At 35.9% G+C, this 19,949-nt stretch overlaps 1 protein-coding gene across 1 annotated transcript in view; it reads right to left on the reverse strand.

Annotated features, from left to right (window-relative positions):
• Window positions 1-19,949, reverse strand: part of PTPRQ (protein tyrosine phosphatase receptor type Q) — a 229,553-nt gene that overhangs the window by 150,746 nt on the left and 58,858 nt on the right. Inside the window, exons 17-20 of the mRNA XM_070370967.1 lie at window positions 17,600-17,720; window positions 5,992-6,152; window positions 4,857-5,002; window positions 498-663 (exon numbers count right to left, since the gene is read on the reverse strand). Of these exons, the coding sequence (XP_070227068.1) occupies window positions 498-663; window positions 4,857-5,002; window positions 5,992-6,152; window positions 17,600-17,720 (594 nt within the window). The remainder of the gene's footprint in view (window positions 1-497; window positions 664-4,856; window positions 5,003-5,991; window positions 6,153-17,599; window positions 17,721-19,949) is intronic.

The raw sequence follows: 19,949 nt of genomic DNA on the forward strand, positions 1-19,949 counted from the left end.
AAACTGCCAGAGTTAAAGAAAAAAAAAAGGTATTTGGGTCATTTAGTCATAAACACAATAGGAACAAAATGCTGCATAAAGTCCTTCGTGAGTTCAAAGACTGAAAAGGAAACAAGTTGCTAGAGAGAGGAACAATGTCATTTCTAGAGCAAATGAAGTATTGGAAAATCTGTCTACACATGCAACAGTATTTTTCACGTCAGTATTTTTCATTAACCGTATATTTCATTAACCTATGGCTGTGATATCTTTTGAATAAAGGTGACAGAATTTTTATAAATGGATGGTAGCAGTTTCCTTGAATAGAAAAGGTTGTTACTGTTGTAATAGGTTTACAGCTGTATTAATGCATTTTCAAATTTCTCTGACTAGTTAAATGTGCCTAAATAAAATATAGATTTTATCACCAATACATACAAATAGAAAAAGATTCTGAAAAATTATAAAGTTTTAAATTAATCCTATTAAAGATTAACAAATGCTTTTCATTTACATACTGTCTTGATCTGTATATACGTGAACTATGCCACTGCTTTTATTCCCATTTCCAACTGAAGTACTTGCTGTTACCCAAAATGTATAGTAGCTGAATATTGCCAGTTTATCTATTATTGCAGATACGGTCATATTGTCAAAGTCATTTACTTCATGGAGTGTAAAATTCTGAAAAATAAACATATTGTTTTTAATTGTTCAGAATATATTTTTAGTATACATAAGCATTTCAAAGTATCATAGATCGGTTGCCTCATTGTTTTAATATGTTAACTTTTGAGGAAAATCAACATAGAATTTTTTTATTGCAATAATTAAACTGGAAATATATTTGTACTAAAAGAGGAATCAGTGGTAGCAGTTTTATTAAAATGATACACAGATTAGCAAAGAGTTAAAACTCCAAGCTTAGCTGGCAGTGGGGAAGGTCCAGTAGTGAACCGAAAATGCTACAGTGTGCTGATCAGTATAGTCGCTTACAAAACAGTCAAGTATTTTTCAAAATTTGGCTACATATTTTTACGCAAGTTTGGGGATACTATAAAAATTTTCTTTTTTTCCTTCCTATCAACAATGTAGGAATTATGAAAGTCTTCACCTCTATGAGTTCAAATGGTTACAATTTCTTTTTCTTTTCTTTTTCCTTTCATTTCCTTTTCTTTTCTTTTTCCTTTCCTTTCTTTTTCTACTCTCATGTAGAGAAATAGGAAAGCACTGGATACACTCTCACATGAGCTAAAAAAAAAAATTTTAAATTCTCTTGCCTGACTCCTAGTTATATTTGTTCCAAGCCATTTTATGATAATCAAGGAATTGTAATCATTGCCCCCTTCACCAAATTTTAAATACAAAACATGGTCAAAATCAACTCTAAATAAAGAAAAATAGACTTTTTAAAAAGTCATGTAATTAAATATGAATTAAGTATGAATAATTTTATAATAATATATTTCTATACAGAGAAATCTGAATCATTCCAATCTGCACAAAGTCCTTAGAGTCCAAAGACCTGTATTCAATTTGGACAGAAGTCCTGGATAAATCATCTGATCACAAAACTTCTCATCCTCTAACTGTAAAATGGGAAGAACCTCTTCAAAAGCCTTCACAGAGGGCTTCTGAAGATTAGACTATATGAGACAAATAAAGCAACACCATCTCTGGCACATGATAAAAGAAAAGTAATAAATAGTAAAAGGCGAATTTGAATTAATAACATAGGATAATCAATTTGACTAAAATTTATAGTTAGCATGGTTCTGTGATGTATCAACAAACTAAATTCTGCAAAATTTTGTGGTTCTTTGACAGTATGTGGGGCAGTGAGTGTCATGAAATCTACTTCAATTTTGTGGTGACTTATTAAGTAATAGACAAGATGCTGCTGCTGCTGCTATGTTGCTTCAGTCATGTCCGACTCTGTGTGACTCCATAGACAGCAGCCCATTAGGCTCCTCTATCCCTGAGATTCTCCAGACAAGAATACTGGAGTGGGTTGCCATTTCCTTCTCCAATGCATGAAAGTAAAAAGTGAAAGTGAAGTCGCTCAGTTGTGTCCGACTCTTAGCAACCCCATGGACTGCAGCCTACTAGGCTCCTCCGTCCACGGATTTTCCGGGCAAGAGTACTGGAGTGGGGTGCCATTGCCTTCTCCGAATAGACAAGATAAGACATTATTAATCTCACAAAAAATGTGATCTGGGAACTTTAATATCTTCCAACACATATACTTTACAGATGGCATAACTGGCTTATATAATTTATCTCTTAAAATACTAATGGAGCCTTTCTATTTTTTTTGCTATAAAATTTACTCTGATTACATATGAGCCTGATGACAATTAAGTAACAAATTACTCTGAATCACCCAGAATTTATTCATGCTGAGTGTGAGTAAACATGCACAGACATGTAAACACATTTAGAACCAGATCAGTTATCCAAATGATTATCCCATTCATCTATTTATTTTGAGGGGGAAAAAAAAGTCTTGTGGTTCAAATTATCTAATTAAGGCTTATTCTTTGAGAATATAAATACAGTCAGAAGGTATTTAGTAAAAACTTCTCAAACTTGATTAATCAAATCAGTACTTATTTAACACTTTTTAATAAAAGACACTGTGTCAGGCACACTGAGGGGACAAAAGTGGGTAAATGTTAAAATGGATAAGAGTTAATATGAAACCCAATGGGCCACAACTGGAGGAGGTACAAGATGGATTGCCATGTAGTAGCAAGGAGCTTAAACTCCACAAAGTCTGAAGGACAGATCACAACCAACTTACATGCTCCAAATCATAACTAATTACTGAAAATAATGTTGATCTGCTATAATTATTTTTATGTTCTCTGATTAAACGTTTATTGAGCATTATGATATAGTAGCAGAGGATATCAGGGGATGGAAAGACAAGAGTCACACACAATCCTTTTCTTCACATTATCTGCTATGGGATGAGGGAGCTAAGACAAGTAGCAGACACCAGGAATAGGAAGTACTATGATGTGTCATGCATAAGGGATACTACAAAGGTCTATGGGAAGAAGAAAGAGAAGGGAGAAAATAGCCATACATCTATCCTGCTATATAATTTTCATTTTGATGATTTCTTCTACTACCAATCCAAAATAGAAAATTAAGTAGTGAAGATTTTTATACTATATTTAACTAATTTTAGAAATAAATTAAAGCACAGATGAACTTCAAGGAATATGAGAAATGTTTAAACATCATTAGCCTGTGCCTTCTTGCAGCTGTCATACTTAGAAGCATTCTTAAGATAACTTAATAAAAGATTACATTTTCTAAGACAGATGAACTGCAAATGGGATCATATTATATGCTCAGGTTTGAATAAGAAAGTTCATAAAATCACCTTGAAATTATAGTTAAACTTTTGCCCTTGATTACTTAAGATGTGGACAAAGAGAGCCAAAACAGAATCAGACACGAGCGTGAAGTGAACTGGAGTGGAGACAAAACCTTTGCTAAAGGTTCAGAACCTCTGAATTTTGAATACTGAATATTGGTTAAATGCATGAAAAAAAATCTGCAATTTGAATAGCCTGATGACATAATGACAAATTATTAAATTTATAAACAAACTGGGTAAAAATGCACTTTAAATTTCCATTTTCTTTCCCCAAATAGAGCAGAACAAAAAGAAGCAGCAAAAATTGTTTGATGTACAGAGTTAAATAAACAGATTGTCCTTTCTTATGCAACCTCACTCTTACAGGGCCTGGAGCAGAATATTAAAATTCAATCAACCTCTGGACTGTCTTTTACTCACTGCTGGGTAAGGCCTAAGACAGCGTGCAGAATTCTGCTCTGACTCTTCACTAGCCTAAACTGCACTAAAGCAAGTTATACTTTAGAGAGGCTTCTGCTCACAAGAACTAACTCTAGTGGCTAAACTTGGGTTATTAATCACAAATTGAATTAGGCAACTTAGAATTAATAAGACTCCTCTCTATTCTTCTACTAAAAAGGATACAATGACTTAATAGTGGTCAGAGTAATAATTAACATTCAGTCAACAGTTCCTAGTATTAAGGTACATATTCTCTAAATGGCCATTATTTCTTCTATATCAGTGTTTTCCAAATTATATTCCAACTCTCCAATTCCTGATTCAATCACAACTGTCCAGCGTTTTATTCTTTTCAAATGTTAGAGTTCTGTGAAATAGTTTGGAGAAGTAAAGGAATCTAGTTGAAGAACTAAAAATATTTCTCTAAATGAAAGGCACTTTAGCTATTTTAATAACTATTGTTGTTCATATTTCAGAACGTATCCATCTAAAATTATGCAATCCTATAACCTTGCATATCACAAGTTTAATAAGCACATTTTGGTACTTTCATTACATCTGATACTAAGTGATAACAATGATGATGATGAGGATGACCCCCTCCTACTAACAATGGAAAAATTTTAGACTTGAAGAAAAATACACAAACACATCCAAGCATGAAAACTATTATATTCAAACAAAGGGAAATTTTTTTTAGCTGAAAAACAACTGAGGGTAAGTGAAACCATCAATTCTCTGGAGAAATAGCACTGAGAGCCACATTTATATACAGAATGCTTAAAATGTGTCAGCTTCATTGTCGGTAACACATTTGAAGCTGATCCAGAGACATGTGTGTGTTTGAGTGCATGTCTGCACGCATAGACAGACAGATTAAAATGTATTTATTTCTCCACCACATTTTTCTACATCAATAGGAGTTTTATAAAATGTCTATATATAATTGTCAACGTAAGATAAGAGACGTTTTCTACTATGCCAAGTCTTTATCAACAGAGCTGAGAGATGTAAATAAAGAAACAGGAGAAAACTCAGGTCTTACCTGGATGAAAGTACCTGAAGTATTTCTGTAATAAACAGAATAATATTGTATAATCCCATTAGGTTTTGAAGGAGGTGTCCAAAAAAGAAGTATTGATGAAGAACTGAGGTTTGAATACTGAACATCTTTGGGAGGATCACTTGGTGCTAAAAAAACAAACAGTTGAGCACAAAAGTGTACCTGTGTCTCCAAATAATGTCTGAACTGTTCTAAATGTTACCTGTGCCTAAGTTATGACTGTTAAAAATTAAGAATATCTAATTAGAAGTCAGAAATGAAATCTGTAAGGCTCATTGGGCCATCCCCATTAACACTCTACCACAGGAATATCCAAGCAGAGGACAAATGGATTTCTTATTTGTAAAACAGTATCCCAGTTCTAAATCAGGCCAATGCTTTGGATTTGAAAAAAACATATGACAAGTTTCCAATGCAGAATGCATACTATGAAATTCTAATTTAACTCAGCATTTTGAAGCTGAATAATGGAGGACAAAGGCACAGAGCTGACTTCATGCATTTTATTTTGCTTCATGAAAAAACAACCAAAACCCTAGGACCTCCCTGGTGGTCCAGTGGTTAAGAATTTGCCTGCCAATGCAGAGGACATGGTTCAATCCCTGGTCCAGGAAGCTTCCACGCGTTGCGGGTAACTAGGACCATGCACCACGTCTGCGGAGCCTGTGCCCTAGAATCCAAGCTCCACACTGAGAACAATGAGCAGCCCACACACCACAACCAGAGCGGAGCCTCCACTCCCTGCAACCAGAGAAAGCCCAGCACAGCAGTGAAGACCCTGCACGGCCGAAGATAAAGTAAATAAGAAATTAATAAAAAAATAAAAAGCACACTACATGCTAAGTATTGGGTTTTGTGCTGAGCGCATTCACAAATATAAATTCATTTACTCCTCAAAAGGACCCTAAGGTAGGTGATACACCGTATCCATACAAATGGGAAGTTGAGGCACAGAGAGATTACCTAACTTTCCCAAACTCACACAGCTAGAGGGGCCACAAAGCAATTTTGTGTGTAACTTATGACAGATATTAGGCTTAATAAGACATCTTTATATTTAATGCATTTTTTCTGAATAGAATATTCTTTTACTTGGGCTATATCCATAAGAACTCACCTCCCTCGGGTGTTCGGAAGTTGATGATATTGCTTCTCTTTTCCCCATCACCAAATCTGGTACTAGCTGTTACATAAGCATTATATTCAACATTGTGGTCCAAATCTGAAAACTCTAATGATGTTTCAGTTACATTAACAGTTTTTAATGATGATCTGTCCCTAAAAGGAAAAAAAAAATTATCTGTACAATGGACCTTTAAACATTATATATACATTTTCAGCACAAGTACATTAAAAATAAGCAATATTTATGCATATTTATTAATCCAGACTGATAGAATAAAGATGCTGCTGCTGCAGCTAAGTCGCTTCAGTCATGTCTGACTCTGTGCAACCCCATAGATGCAGCCCACTAGGCTCCTCTGTCCCTGGGATTCTCCAGGCAAGAACACTGGAGTGGGTTGCCATTTCCTTCTTCAATGCATGAAAGTGAAAAGTGAAAGTGAATTCGCTCAGTCGTGCCCAACTCTTAGTGTCCCCATGGACTGGAGCCTACCAGGTTCCTCCGTCCACGGGATTTTCCAGGCAAGAGTACTTATCCTGAAATGCTGAAAAGAACTGAATTTCAGAATAATTCAATACATAAGCTTCTTTTGCTTTCAAGTATATTCAGCTTAGACTGATTTTAATAGATCTCTAGGAATTTTGTATATTCAAAGTAATTATAGCATCCTTTTCATACCAGTGTTTTAGTGTTCAAATATTTGTTCTTTTGAAGTGTAGGCATAATCTTATTCATACAGCATATTTATCAAATCCATTTTATAAATATTGTATACAATAACATTGATTTCAGACCCAATTCAAATAAACAGATAAAAATATCTGAATAGCTATATCTAAAATAATGAGTATGGGTTATTCTTTAATTAGAAGCAAGATTTAAAATAATGGATGTAAAACATAACAAGAAAACAAAAAAGTAGAGCTTCTATCTCTTACTCAGCTAAAATCTTAAATGTATCTCAAATATTACTTTGGTAAAGAAAGTAAATACTGATTCACACTCTTCAAGTAAGTACCAAAGTCCCAGGAGAGGGGGAAATGTCTAAAGAGCATACTGTTGCTAAGCAACATGGTACTACAGTTCATTTCAGATATGTTACTTCAGATTCCATAGAACTGGGTGCAGATTAGAATCTAAGCTAAAGAATATGTATGTAACAGTACTGAAAACTGTGCACTTTAAAAACAAATTCATATTTTTAAGAGCAATACAATTAATTACTAAAGGATTTAGATAAAGAAATATGATTAACATCACAGAAAAGATACATATCTCATGTAATGTAATGTCTTTTTTCTTCTTTAGAAACACATGGCATCCAAGAGGTAAATGGATATTCCCTCTGAACATAAAACTCTTTTGTTTCTCTACCACTAAAATATATGAATCCTGAATCATTAAGTGGAATAAAAGATTTTAAGTGAATTAAGGGTATACACAAAGAGATACATTTCAGCCATAGTTTTACCATTACAAAAGCATCAACTCACTCTAAATACAAGTATGGTTATCTGAAAATAGTTGGAAAGCTTACCATAGTGAGAATTATGGATTCAGAATATGCAACTGGAGACAGGCAGGATTAGCCAGGCTATTCAGTGATTTGAAACAGTTTCATCATCCTTTTCCAGAAGCCATAGGGAGAACTGAGTTCTCTCTTTGACTTTGCTGAGACTACAGAATATCTTTTAAAACTTAATGCTATAGCTGTTAGGCTATTAGTCTGAGAAAGATGCCTTGTTATAGAAACTTTACCCAATTCCAGACTCTTGGATCATTAGAAAATCACGATATAGCTAATCCAGTTCAGATCTCTAAAGCTATGAAATTAGCTAAAGCAACCTAATTGCATTGTCTATTTCAAAAATTTCTCTTCCAGCATATTTTTAATAATATCTGCTGCCCTGTGTGACTGTCTTCTTGCACTGGTCTTCACAGCAAAACATTTTAGATAATTATCTGCCTATAATATATAAAGGACTTCCCTGGTGGCTCCATCAGTAAAGAATCCTCCAGCAATGCAGGAGATTTGGGTTTGATCCCTGGGTTGGGGAGATCCCCTGGAGAAAGAAATGGCAACCCATTCCCATATTCTGGCCTGGGAAATCCCATGGGCAGAGGAGTCTGGTGGCCTATGGTCCATGGGGTCTCAAGAGTTGGACACAACTTGGCAACTAAACCACAATAAGGAAAACCCAATTTTGTTCCATAGATAATACAGAATCAAGGCAATTACTTGGAAAATGCAGGTCAAACATAAATTTTGTCTTAAATATCTGGGTATTTCAGCAAAAAGAAGGCAGTCTTTATAAATTATCTGAATAACAAAGTCAATAGTCCATCTCAGTTAGCATATACAAATATAGTATACACAACTACTCTAATTTATCTCCAGAGACAAAACCATGCTAACAAAAATGTTTCATGTACTGATAAGTCTTGTCTGTTTGGGGCTTGTTTGTTTCCTTTTGGAGTTAATTGTGGCTGATATTTGAATAACTATGGTAGAAAAATATCTGAGCATAAACTTCAACGGGAGCTTCAACTTCTGATACAAGTTCAGAATGCATTTAAGTTCATAAGAAATGGCTTGCTATTAAACTGAGAACCAGAAGTAGGAAAAGGAGAGAAAATCGACACTGTTCCCCGAGGATCTGACTTCACCCTCTTTGCTCTTAGGCTGTTGCCAGACTGGAGGAAACACACAGAAACCTCTGGGCCAAAGCCTGAGCTCTCTGCTCTCTGAACAGCCATCTCATGGACGATCTTACAGTTCAGAGGGTCACTCCCTCCCATGCATGAGAAACGCAACTTTGATGCTGCTACAATCAGTTTTTTCTTCTGGTTTTAACTGGTTTAGTTTAAAAATCTGTTTTCTTCTTATTAGTTTAAAAATATTTTATTTCCATTTATAAAAGTATGTTTTATATAAGGCTTTCCTGGTGGCTCAGTGGTAAAGAATCTGCCTGCCAATGCAGGAGACGTGGGTTCAATCCCTGGGTTAGGAAGATCCACTGGAGAAGCAAATGTCAGCCCACTCCAGTATACTTTCCTGGGAAATACCATGGACAGAGGAGCCTGATGGGCTATATAGTCCATGGGGTTGCAAAGAGTCAATTTAGTGACTAAACAACAGCATTTTATATCTTGACTTTTCACTTATGTTAAGAACAATAATCTACACCATTATTTTTTTCTAAGTTGCTTAATTTGGATATATCATAGTTCTTCAGCCTTCCCTCTATAAGTTAACATTTAGGCTGTTTCTCTCCTTTTTTCTTTAGTTATTACTAACAATGATGCAGCAATCATTATTATCTTTCCATAACAGTACTTTTATTTCTACAGGCTAAATTCCAAATATGTGATTGAACCAGATGGGTTTTTTTTTTTTAATTTTTAATGATAAATCATTATGATTTGGAGTCACAGCAACAAGTGTGCAAACTCACCACTAGTCTGGCTAGTAATCTTAATTTCTGCAAGTTCAATTTACCAGAAACATTTAATTTGAACATCTGTGACCATGAGTGAAAAAGAATTATCTTCTTATTGGTCATTTACAGTCCTTATTTTGGAATAATTTATTTACAATTTCCTTTTATATACTTTTAGTCCCTTAAATGGAAAACAGCATATGTTGAGGAGTTAGGGAGACATTTTTCTTTTAGATAGTGTTCCCAAAGAAGAGATATCTTCATAAGGGGAATCACATATTCCCTATCCTTTCTATATTTAGTAATGGTGTATATACAATCAACATTCAACAAAATTTACTGAGCACCTATTTTACGTCAGGAAAGATGTTAGGTGCAAATGAGAAAGGCACAGGCCCTACCCTCCAAATAGACAAAGCAGTAAATAATTAAACAACAAATTCATTAATAACAATAGTTTTCCCCCTATTAGCTAAAAGCAAAGAAAAAAGAGAAAGGGATGAGTGAAGAAATTAATTGGGAACAAAGAGTAGAAAAGGAGAATAAATCATAGCTTCCAGAGCTGCAGAAAATGTTCACTAGAGAGCGAGTTTGTAAGATTTGAGAGAAGAGGGAGTTGAGTGAGATGGGGAGAGGAAAAGGCCCTTTGACAGAGCAGGTCTAACTCTTAGGTATCCAAAGTCATAAACTGCATGGAGATGGAAGGAACATAAATGGCACACAATACTCAGAAAATCAGCCAAACCTCTCACACAGTGCAGATTATCACACTGAGGAAAAAAAAACAAAACAAAAATAAACTCTTGAGAGTGTTGAGTGCTATCGTTTTACTGATTTAATTCTATAAACTAGAATATAAATTAGAACATTTTTAAAGCCTTTTTGAATGAGAAATCAAAAGACTTTAATGACTGAAATTATTCTGAATAAATATAAATTTATTCTGAATAAATTTATATTCATCTGCACTCATTGGTAACAAGAAAATGTCTTGAGATGAAATTAATGGAGATTTAAGACAAAGTTATTTCCTAGTTAGTTTACACTTCTTTTCAAAAGACAGGCCACATTTTGACATCAGGGCATAAAGGAAATTCTAGAGCTTAAGAGCAGTTTCTTTGCTCTGCTTTACCAATTCCTTTGCTCATTTCTTATCACATCAAGACTATGCCAAACAACAATTACCTATGAGAAATCACGAACACCAACACCATATGGAAAGATTTAAACAAAATTTCCTATTTTCCCAACTGTTGTGAAAAACAAATAAGGATATATAGGGAAGATACAAAACACAACATTTGTCCCCAAACATTAACTACTTCAGTATCCCTCAAGTCCTTCTCTTTAGCTCTCCAAGATGTTTTGTTCCCCAATCACAAGCTTTCCTAGCTTTGTACATTTCACCAATGTGATGAAAAGAGCCCTGAAGGTATTAAAACTCAAGATCCACACAGGTGAAATAAATGACTAAATGAATTTAAAAGAGAGTAAAAGATTGTGGTCAGAAAGACAAACACCGATAGGGTATATTAATGTATATATAAGGAATTTAGAAAGATGTTAATGATGACACTGTATGTTAGACAGCAAAAGAGACACAGATGTAAAGAACAGACTTTCGGACTCTGTGGGAGAAGGTGAGGGTGGGATGACTTGAGAGAGTAGCATTGAAACATGTATATTACCATACGTGAAACAGATCACCAGTCCAGGTTCCATGCATGAGACAGGGCACTCAAAGCCAGTGCACTGGGACCCGGATGGGGAGGGAGGTGGGAGGGGGTCCAGGATGGGGGATGCATGTACAGCCATGGCTGATTCATGTCAATGTATGGCAAAAACCACCACAATATTGTAAAGTAATTAGCCTCCAATTAAAATAAATAAATTGGAAAAAAAAAAAAAAGAGAGAGTGTGATGGGAACTAAGTTAAACTGCAGAGCAAATGCTCCACCTAAAGACAGCCTTTCTTCAACTCCAGCTGATTTTTTTTCATGAGGAACATGGCAAAAGTATTCTGATTTTTGTAAGAAACAAAGGAAGCTGAAGTTTCACTAGATACCTACTCATTTAAAAATACTACACAATTCTGTTTAGAATTTATTAACAGTTTGTTGGTCCAGCGAAGCACGAGTGGCCTACTGCTAGCCTGCTTGTCACCTTGGTAACCAAGCTTCATCTCATTCATTCATGAAAATGATTAATAAAAAAGGACTAAGAGCTCTTAACATCCCACTAAAAAACTCAAGAAGTCAAATGATCAAAAGCACCCTTGTGCTAACCACTCCCTCCATCTCTGTATCTCCCACCACCCTAATCCAGCTCCACTGTTTCATTTTTACAACGCCACGTATCTACCTCTTGACACAGCCTACTCACGCTACCTCCACGCCTCCATAGACCCTTCCCACTCTGAGATGTTCCCCTAAACTAATCTGTCTTTACCACCTTCATTTCAAATGTGAGATAAACTCAGGAAATTTGAAATGGCCCCCTTCCCACTCTGATTATTGATCTATATCACACATTGAAACCATTAGGCAGTTTTAATAGAGTGAAAATCTTTCCGAAAACTGGAAGAAATAGGGCTAAACATACCTTTTTAGCATAACAAAAGCCATTTCCAAAAGTAAGCTTTTATGTTACAGGGGAAATCACCAGTAACATTTAATAAAAATCTACAGTAAAACTGTTTTGACTTCCTTATATATTGCTCAGCAAGTATTTTTAAATTATTTCACATGGGCTTATTTTATCTCTAATTAGTCTACAACCATTTTAAGGTTCTATATATTTTTTATCTCCCCACAGTTTAAAAGCCAAGGTCTGTGTATAAGCTAGAATTTTCAACATCATTTACATTCCAGTCTTTTAGCTGTATCTTATGGACCATTCACTTAAAAGTTTTATGAACAAGGAAGAAAACTACTGTTAAAATTTACTGACATTATAGAAATAAAATTGCTAAACAAACCCAAGTTGAATTCAACTATAAAATAAACATGTTGTATAAATCAGTTTACTATAACACCACACTTCAATCCAAAGTATATTAAAAGAATACACTTAGAGGGGTCTCGGAGAAGGCAACGGCACCCCACTCCAGTACTCTTGCCTGGAAAATCCCATGGGTGGTGGAGCCTGGTAGGCTGCAGTCCATGGGGTCGCTAGAGTTGGACACGACTGAGCGACTTCACTTTCACTTTTCACTTTCATACATTGGAGAAGGAAATGGCAACCCACTCCAGTGTTCTTGCCTGGAGAATCCCAGGGATGGCAGAGCCTGGCGGGCTGCCATCTATGGGGCTGCACAGAGTCGGACACAACTGAAGCGACTTAGCAGCAGCAGCAGCAGCAGCAGAGGGCTCTAGTAGAAATGCATTTATCTAGTGGTGGCGGCCCTAGGAATGAAAGGATTGTTTCTCATTTGAAAATGTATAAACATAATTTACCAGTATAACTGAGGGAAAAGTGTTACTTAGGTGACAAAAATTATTTTACAAAGCAAACTCTAGAAGAACACATTATTTTTAAATGTAATGTGTTAAAGAAGATTTCTGAACACACCATCTACAAATCAAATATGGCTCACATAGTAGCGGTTATAAAATGATTGCACAATAACCCTCATGAGCTATTTTGTAAAGAAATACTCATGACAAAGAAAGAAGTCACCAGTATAACAAATAGAGTAGGTAACCTGCAATTTGCAGACACACTGAAAATAGCAAATATCCAAAGATGATGTTTTTTAATTTTCCAGGCAAGATTACTGGAGCAGGGTGCCATTTCCTACTCTAGGGGATCTTCCCAACCCAGGGGCTGAACTTCTCTTGAGTTTCCTGCATTGGCAGGTGGATTCTTTACCACCAGCGCCACCTGGGAAGCCCTAGTGTTGGAGCAAGTTCCCAGTTATCCAGGCTAAAGCCTCTTAGGGTGTTCAGCCTCTTCCTGTTTTCTTCCATAATCACTTGTCAGATTCTGTAATGGCCTCTGAGTGCTGTCATTAGAGATTTCTGTGAAGCATCAATCTCCGCATTTGTATTAGCACTTTTCAACATTGTCCTAAACCAGGCTTTCACCTTCTCATGTGGGGACTATATCACTGCCTTCCAATTGGCTCCTCAGTCTTCATCATATGCTTCAACACAAAAATCTACTTGAACATTCTTCATAACTCATGAGATGGAACAGCTTGCTTCCTTCAGAAAGATGTTGTTTTTTAAAAAGAATTTGGTAGTTAGTGAAAGAACGAAAATAATGGAAATTGAGTATTGTGAGAGAAATGTGAACCCCTGAAACAGGAACTCTGCTAATAAAAATAGAGACCACTTACACAGTGCTTTAAGAGAACCCCACAGATAACTTAGTGGCAGAGTCACCATTCAGACCTATGTCTCTCCACTCAGAATGTGCTGCATGGTATCATGATACATGCCTCCTATTCTCCCCAATTAAACTGATATGGCAAGAGTTCCAAAAAACCATTAAAGAAAGAAAGTGAAGTCGTTCAGTCATGTCTGATTCTTTGCAAAACCATGGTCTGTTGCCTACCAGGCTCCTCCATCCATGGGATTTTTCAGCCAAGAATACTGGAGTGGGTTGCCATTTCCTTCTCCAAGGGACCTTCCCAATCCAGAGATTGGAACCCGGGTCGCCCACACTGCAGGCAGACGCTTTACTGTCTGAGCCATCACGTAAGCCCCCCAAAACCATTACTGATTAGTAATAGTGATAAAAAAGGACCCTGGATCATGATATCCCTTTAACTACAGAGGCTAAAGCTTCCAGCTTAGGTAAGAAGATGCTGGAAATTTAAAAATATCTCTTAATATACTTCATTACCATTTATATCTGTCAGTCTATTACAGATGATATTCTTAAACATGTTAAGATGTTTTTCCTTTTTTGTTGTTTCTTTATAAGACCTAACTCTAGTTAACAGAAGGTGTCCACTGTTTGGAAAAGCATCACTGATTTTATGCCAGAATGAAAAGATAATAAGTCTCTACTAAATTTTTAACTCTTAAAATATACTCTGCATTCAGTCATCCATTCAGCAGATGATTTAGTTTCAATTATGAGCCAGGTAGTTTCCTGTTCCAGGAACAGGAACAAACCAGATCTTGGAGCAGATAGGATCTTCATCTCTCTGCCTCTTCTTTCACACTCGCCTCCTCCCTATGTGTGGTGTGTGTGAGAGAGAGAAAGAGAAATATAGCCAAGTTCTATTGAGGAAAAAGCGTTTCCTATGTTCTCTTTCCACAGTAAGAGTCAGTCCAGCACGAATATAGGCCATAAAGTTTTATAATAATTCATGGTGTAGAAAGGAAGAATTACATGCAAAAAGAAAGCTTTCAGCAGTCAAAAAGAAAAAGTTTTGCACTACTAAGAAAAGGTGAGAGAAATAACAGGACAAAGCTGTCCTGGGATCTTAAGTTAAGGATGAGAAAGTGAAAATGTTAGTCGCTTAGTCGTGTCCGACTCTGTGACTCCATGGGCTATAGCCCACCAGGTTCCTCTGTCCATGGGGATTTTCCAGGCAAGAATACTGGAGTGGGTAGCCATTCCATTCTCCAGGGGATCTTCCTGACCCAGGATTGAACCTGGATCTCCTACATTGCAGGCAGATTCTTTACTATCTGAACCACCAGGGAAGATAAGTTGAGGGTAGGTGGTGAAGACAAATGAATAGTTTGTGAAGGAAGTGGCAGCATAGAGCTTCTCCTTCTTAGAATGGAGAGGAAAATGGTAAACCTCTTAGAAAATCTGTCTTCAGTATGGCATTACTCATGTCTAGTTAAGTAGTTAGGTCCAGTGATTATTAATACTTATGTCCGGTAAGATCTAAGGGCTCTTCCAGCAGACCACTGGAGCTAAGGAGTGGTGTGGAAGCCACCTTCCAGTCCTGCACACTGTGGATTGGTTCAGAGAAAACAACAGAGAGCATATAGCTACCTGAGGGTTCAGACAGACATGCTGAGAGATCCAGAGCACTAGAATAAATCTGAGGTTGGATCAAGGCTAAAACAGAAAATAAAAACCTTGAAACTGGAAGCTATGATGGCAGGGGGTGGGAAGGGAGTCCCAGAATGGTTCCCAACAGTCAAATGAGATGAGTCATGATATCCCAAACTTGAGATCCCCTCATGCTACTTTCCGCGGTCTCTCCTATACCTACAGTCCATTTTAGGAAGTGAGACAGAAATGGGACACCGCCTGAAAGAAGAGAGAAAAAAGGACTGCTGGGGAGTTGAACTCACACGGCATGATCACTGTACAGAGTAATGATACCGTTTATCAGAGTAGGACCGGAAACCCAACCAGAAAAGTCTTGATTCTCATTAACTTTTTTCACTGTCAATTTTTTTTCTAACTCAGCAAAACAGTGTCATAAATCTCTGAGTCATTACCTTTGATTCAAAAATCCAGAAGTCATCATTGATTCCATTGATTTCTCTTTCTTTTCATTCCCAAAGCCAATCAATCCACCACTGGGTCCAAGCAACTTTTCTTCCTAAGTGTAATAAAAAGCTGCCACTTCTCTCCTCCATCCCAGGATCATCTATAGCCCAGATTACTAAAATAAGCTCCCACCTAATATTCCTGCTAGCATTTTTCCCCCTACAATTCTTTCTGCATAAAGTACCCAAAGTGCTTGAATAATGCTTTAATAACTGTACTTTAATAATTCCCATTACAACTGAAATGAAAACAAATCCTTATGATGGCTTAGCTCCTGACCTTTGCCAGCCTCCTACTCTCCAGTATAACTCTCCTCTGTCTCTCCATCTGTGGCAACACTCACCTTCTCTATGGTTTTCAAAACATATGTGTTTCCTCACAGAGCCTATGCACTTGATATTCCTTCCTCCTGCAGATCCTGACCTGACAAGAAGCTCCTTCTCGTTCAGATCACAAGTAAAGGCCATCTATTCTTTTGGCCTTTTCTTTGGCCATATATTCTTTTGGAAGCATCCTATCAAAAGTAACCCTCTTTCCCCTGATTCCTTCTCTTTTGTTTATTTATGGGTATATAACCCAATTATCTCTTTAGAATGTAAGCTCCTTGAGGGCAGGGGTCTTACGTGTGTCTTGTTCACAGGTACATAGCTCCTCTATCAATGTTACTGAATGAAGAAATGAAACCCTGAACTGATAAATGGAGTCGGGTAATAGAGGGGAATGGTTACCTTGTCTCACTGCTCTCCTCCCATTATCATCCCTCATGCCACTCCTAATTTTGCCAAAGCAAAGGGACTTGGAATCAGGCAATGAAGAATACAGGAAGGGTAATCCTAAGGAGCAGTATGCAAAGGGTTTAAAGAGGGACTGGGGTGGGGGGAAGTCTTCATTTAGGAAAGAGAAGAGTAGACTTCTTAAAAACATCATACGTAGCCTTTCACTCAATGCCGGACCTTCTGAGTAAGAAATATAAAAGAAATGTCTATATAAAGCATTATGTAAATTGCATTTTCAAAGTTGAAATATTTAACACATTAGGAAATATGTTATATCACTTGTGAATCCTTTTACCAGGATTTATAGTAGATCAAAGTGAGGCTTCTAATCTATTGAGTTTCCATGAAGCAATATATTAATACCATGTTGTTAATCGATGAGAAGCACTATAGGATTATGTCTTTTTTCACAACTGACTCATAAATAGGCAAGTAGGGTAAAGGTGATCAGTAAAAAATAAATACACTGCTTACATTTCAATGGACAATTGACCTTAAATAATAGAGTTCTGGAGAAATATCTTTTAGTTAAATTTTAGTTTAAAATATTCTGCTCAAGGAAACTTAAAAGGAGAGTGGCATAGAGAATACTGGAGTAATATTCTAAAAGCTTTTCACATATAATTACAGTTGGAGTCACATGAGCAGTCCATGATGCTGAAGAGCAGGATTCTAATGTAATTATACATAATACATTTATTTTGTTTTTATTACAAAATTCACATTATTTGACTATGCTTGGACCTCCACATAATATGGGAAAAAGTTGTTTCTTAATAAAAGCATATAAACTAGCCTATTAATAATCAGATTTCTAATGTAGCTTCACAATCTGAAATTTTAAAACTGCATTCCTATTATGTTACAGATTAATACTTGTTCTCAGAACTATTTCCAGAAAAGAAAAAAAATTCTTACCAGACATAAACTGTGTAATAGAGGATAATTCCATTTGGCTCCAGGGGTGGTTGCCATGACAACTTCACCATGACACCAGACAACTGTTTTACAGAGAAGTCTTGTGGGGGAGAATCAGGAGCTGAAAAGTTAGGGTATAAGATAATGTATTAATATTTTATTAAACATACATAAGCAGCAGCTAAAATAGAAATGCACAGAATTTTTATTTTGAACTTTCTGGTAAATGAATTGGGTACAGGGCCTTTCTCCATGGGCTGGAGAGGCTGTTTACTTTCAAAATGAGATGATAAAAGATTTTGCATGGTGGTGTTAGAACATCTGTTTCTGTGATTCAATGGAAAAAAATATTTCATGAGAAAAAAAGAACAAGGGTTATGACACTGTGATTCACCTACCATTCAAGGACATCTTGGTAAATTATCATCCTCTAATAAAAATAAAACTACTGGGGTGAGTAAATATACAATAAAAGAGCTCCCCAAACAATAAAAAGAACCGGGGGAAAAAATCACACATCCAAGAAGTGGTAAAGTGATAAGCATAGCATTGTGAAAGCAACTGACTGACCTCACAATGAAAACTATACTCCTCAATTTCATGTGTGTCATTAAACTGCAAAATAGCATCAAAATGTGTTCACTAAATCTTCAAAATTGAATGGTTGACAAAGGAAATGCCAATGTAGCACATAAACAAGTATATAGACATTTTAGGGTCTATTTCTAATTGTGCTATCATAGTGTAAGGATTCAAATATTTCAGCCATTCTGCATTAAAAAAATACATTAAACACTAAAAAATACTGTAAACTAATTATCAAGTATATATTTCAACTTAGATAAAACATTTAGAAAGCAAGTTCTCAGTTGCTACATAATAGCAGAGTAATATTTTAAAATATTAACATTTTTTGCATGTAAAGGGGTATAAATTACTATAATTTTGATCACTGTTTTAGTTATACATGGAAACTGAACTCACACCTAGTAGAAATTCTGAGGATTAGTTCAGATTTCTTTAAACAGTTTTAATTTATAGATTAGTATTGTGCAGATCACTTTTTTCCAGTGATTTGAAGATGCTGCTTGAATTATTATATTTTCCTTCTAACTTTTGGGATAATCCCAACTATAGTGCATGTGTACACATACATGTGTGTTTTGATATTGTTTGATATTGTTATTCTGATAATAACAATTCTTCAAAAAAGAGTTTATTGAGCAGAGAAAAGCTTTATGAAATAAGTTCCACAAAATAACAGTAGCAGCTGTATTTATATTTTCCGTTGATATTCTCACTGGCACCACAATAAAAATGCTATCAAACCTGATTATCACAGAATCCATATATCACATTGGAGGTGTTTGTTTCCCAAGATATGAATTACCTCTAACTGAGGAAATTCTTTCATTTGTGAAAACAAAAAACTGTGATATTTTTCTAAATATCACTGCAAAACTTTTGTTTATTATTGGGAAAAAAGAATTTTAATCAAAACTAGCACTTATACAGAACACTGTATGCTGTAACTAAGCATTTCTCTTTGATAATATGCTTTATGCTTTAAGATATTTAAGTGGAATATCAGCTCTTGGTGTTTTATATTTAATCTTCAATATATTCTTGAGTAGTTTCTTTTTTATGTCAAACTTTTTATTACTAAAAAAGTGTGATTAAATGCCTTTTTAAGTAAAATACTGCATATCTACTATATCAGACAAAGTTTTAACCATTTTAACATTTGTCAAAATTACTTTTACACTCTTCAGAAATAGCTCAGTTGGTGAAGAATCTGCCTGCAATGCAGGAGACCCCGGTTCAATTCCTGGGTTGGGAAGATCTGCTGGAGAAGGGATAGGCTATCCACTCCAGTATTCTTGGGCTTCCCTTGTGGCTCAGCTGTTAAAGAATCTGCCTGCAATGTGGGAGACCTGGGTTCAAACACTGGGTTAGGAAGATATCCTGGAAAAGGGACAGGCTACCCACTCCAGTATTCTGGTCTGGAGAATACCATGGAAAGTTGGACACAACTGAGTGACTTTCACTTTCACTTCAGAACTGCAATTTTAAAAAATGAAATTGGAAAAACTAGAATAAATAAATGCAATGTCTTTTGCAATCTATCCAACTCATCATGACAGAGATATGAGTATAGATAAGAAGGGTCTTCATAAGGCTTTTACTTTCTCTGCTTGGCATGATCATTCCTATCCCTAACCCTCCCTCTACTCATCTTGCTTCAGGTCAGAGCTTAAACATAACTTAATCTGCTACATTTTCCTGGACACTCAGAGTAGCTAAAATTCTTATTTTTGTCCTGATGAACACTTCTACCAGTAATTATAAT

The sequence above is a fragment of the Bos mutus genome, chromosome 5 (assembly GCF_027580195.1).
Source record: "Bos mutus isolate GX-2022 chromosome 5, NWIPB_WYAK_1.1, whole genome shotgun sequence".
Lineage (NCBI taxonomy): Eukaryota > Metazoa > Chordata > Mammalia > Artiodactyla > Bovidae > Bos > Bos mutus.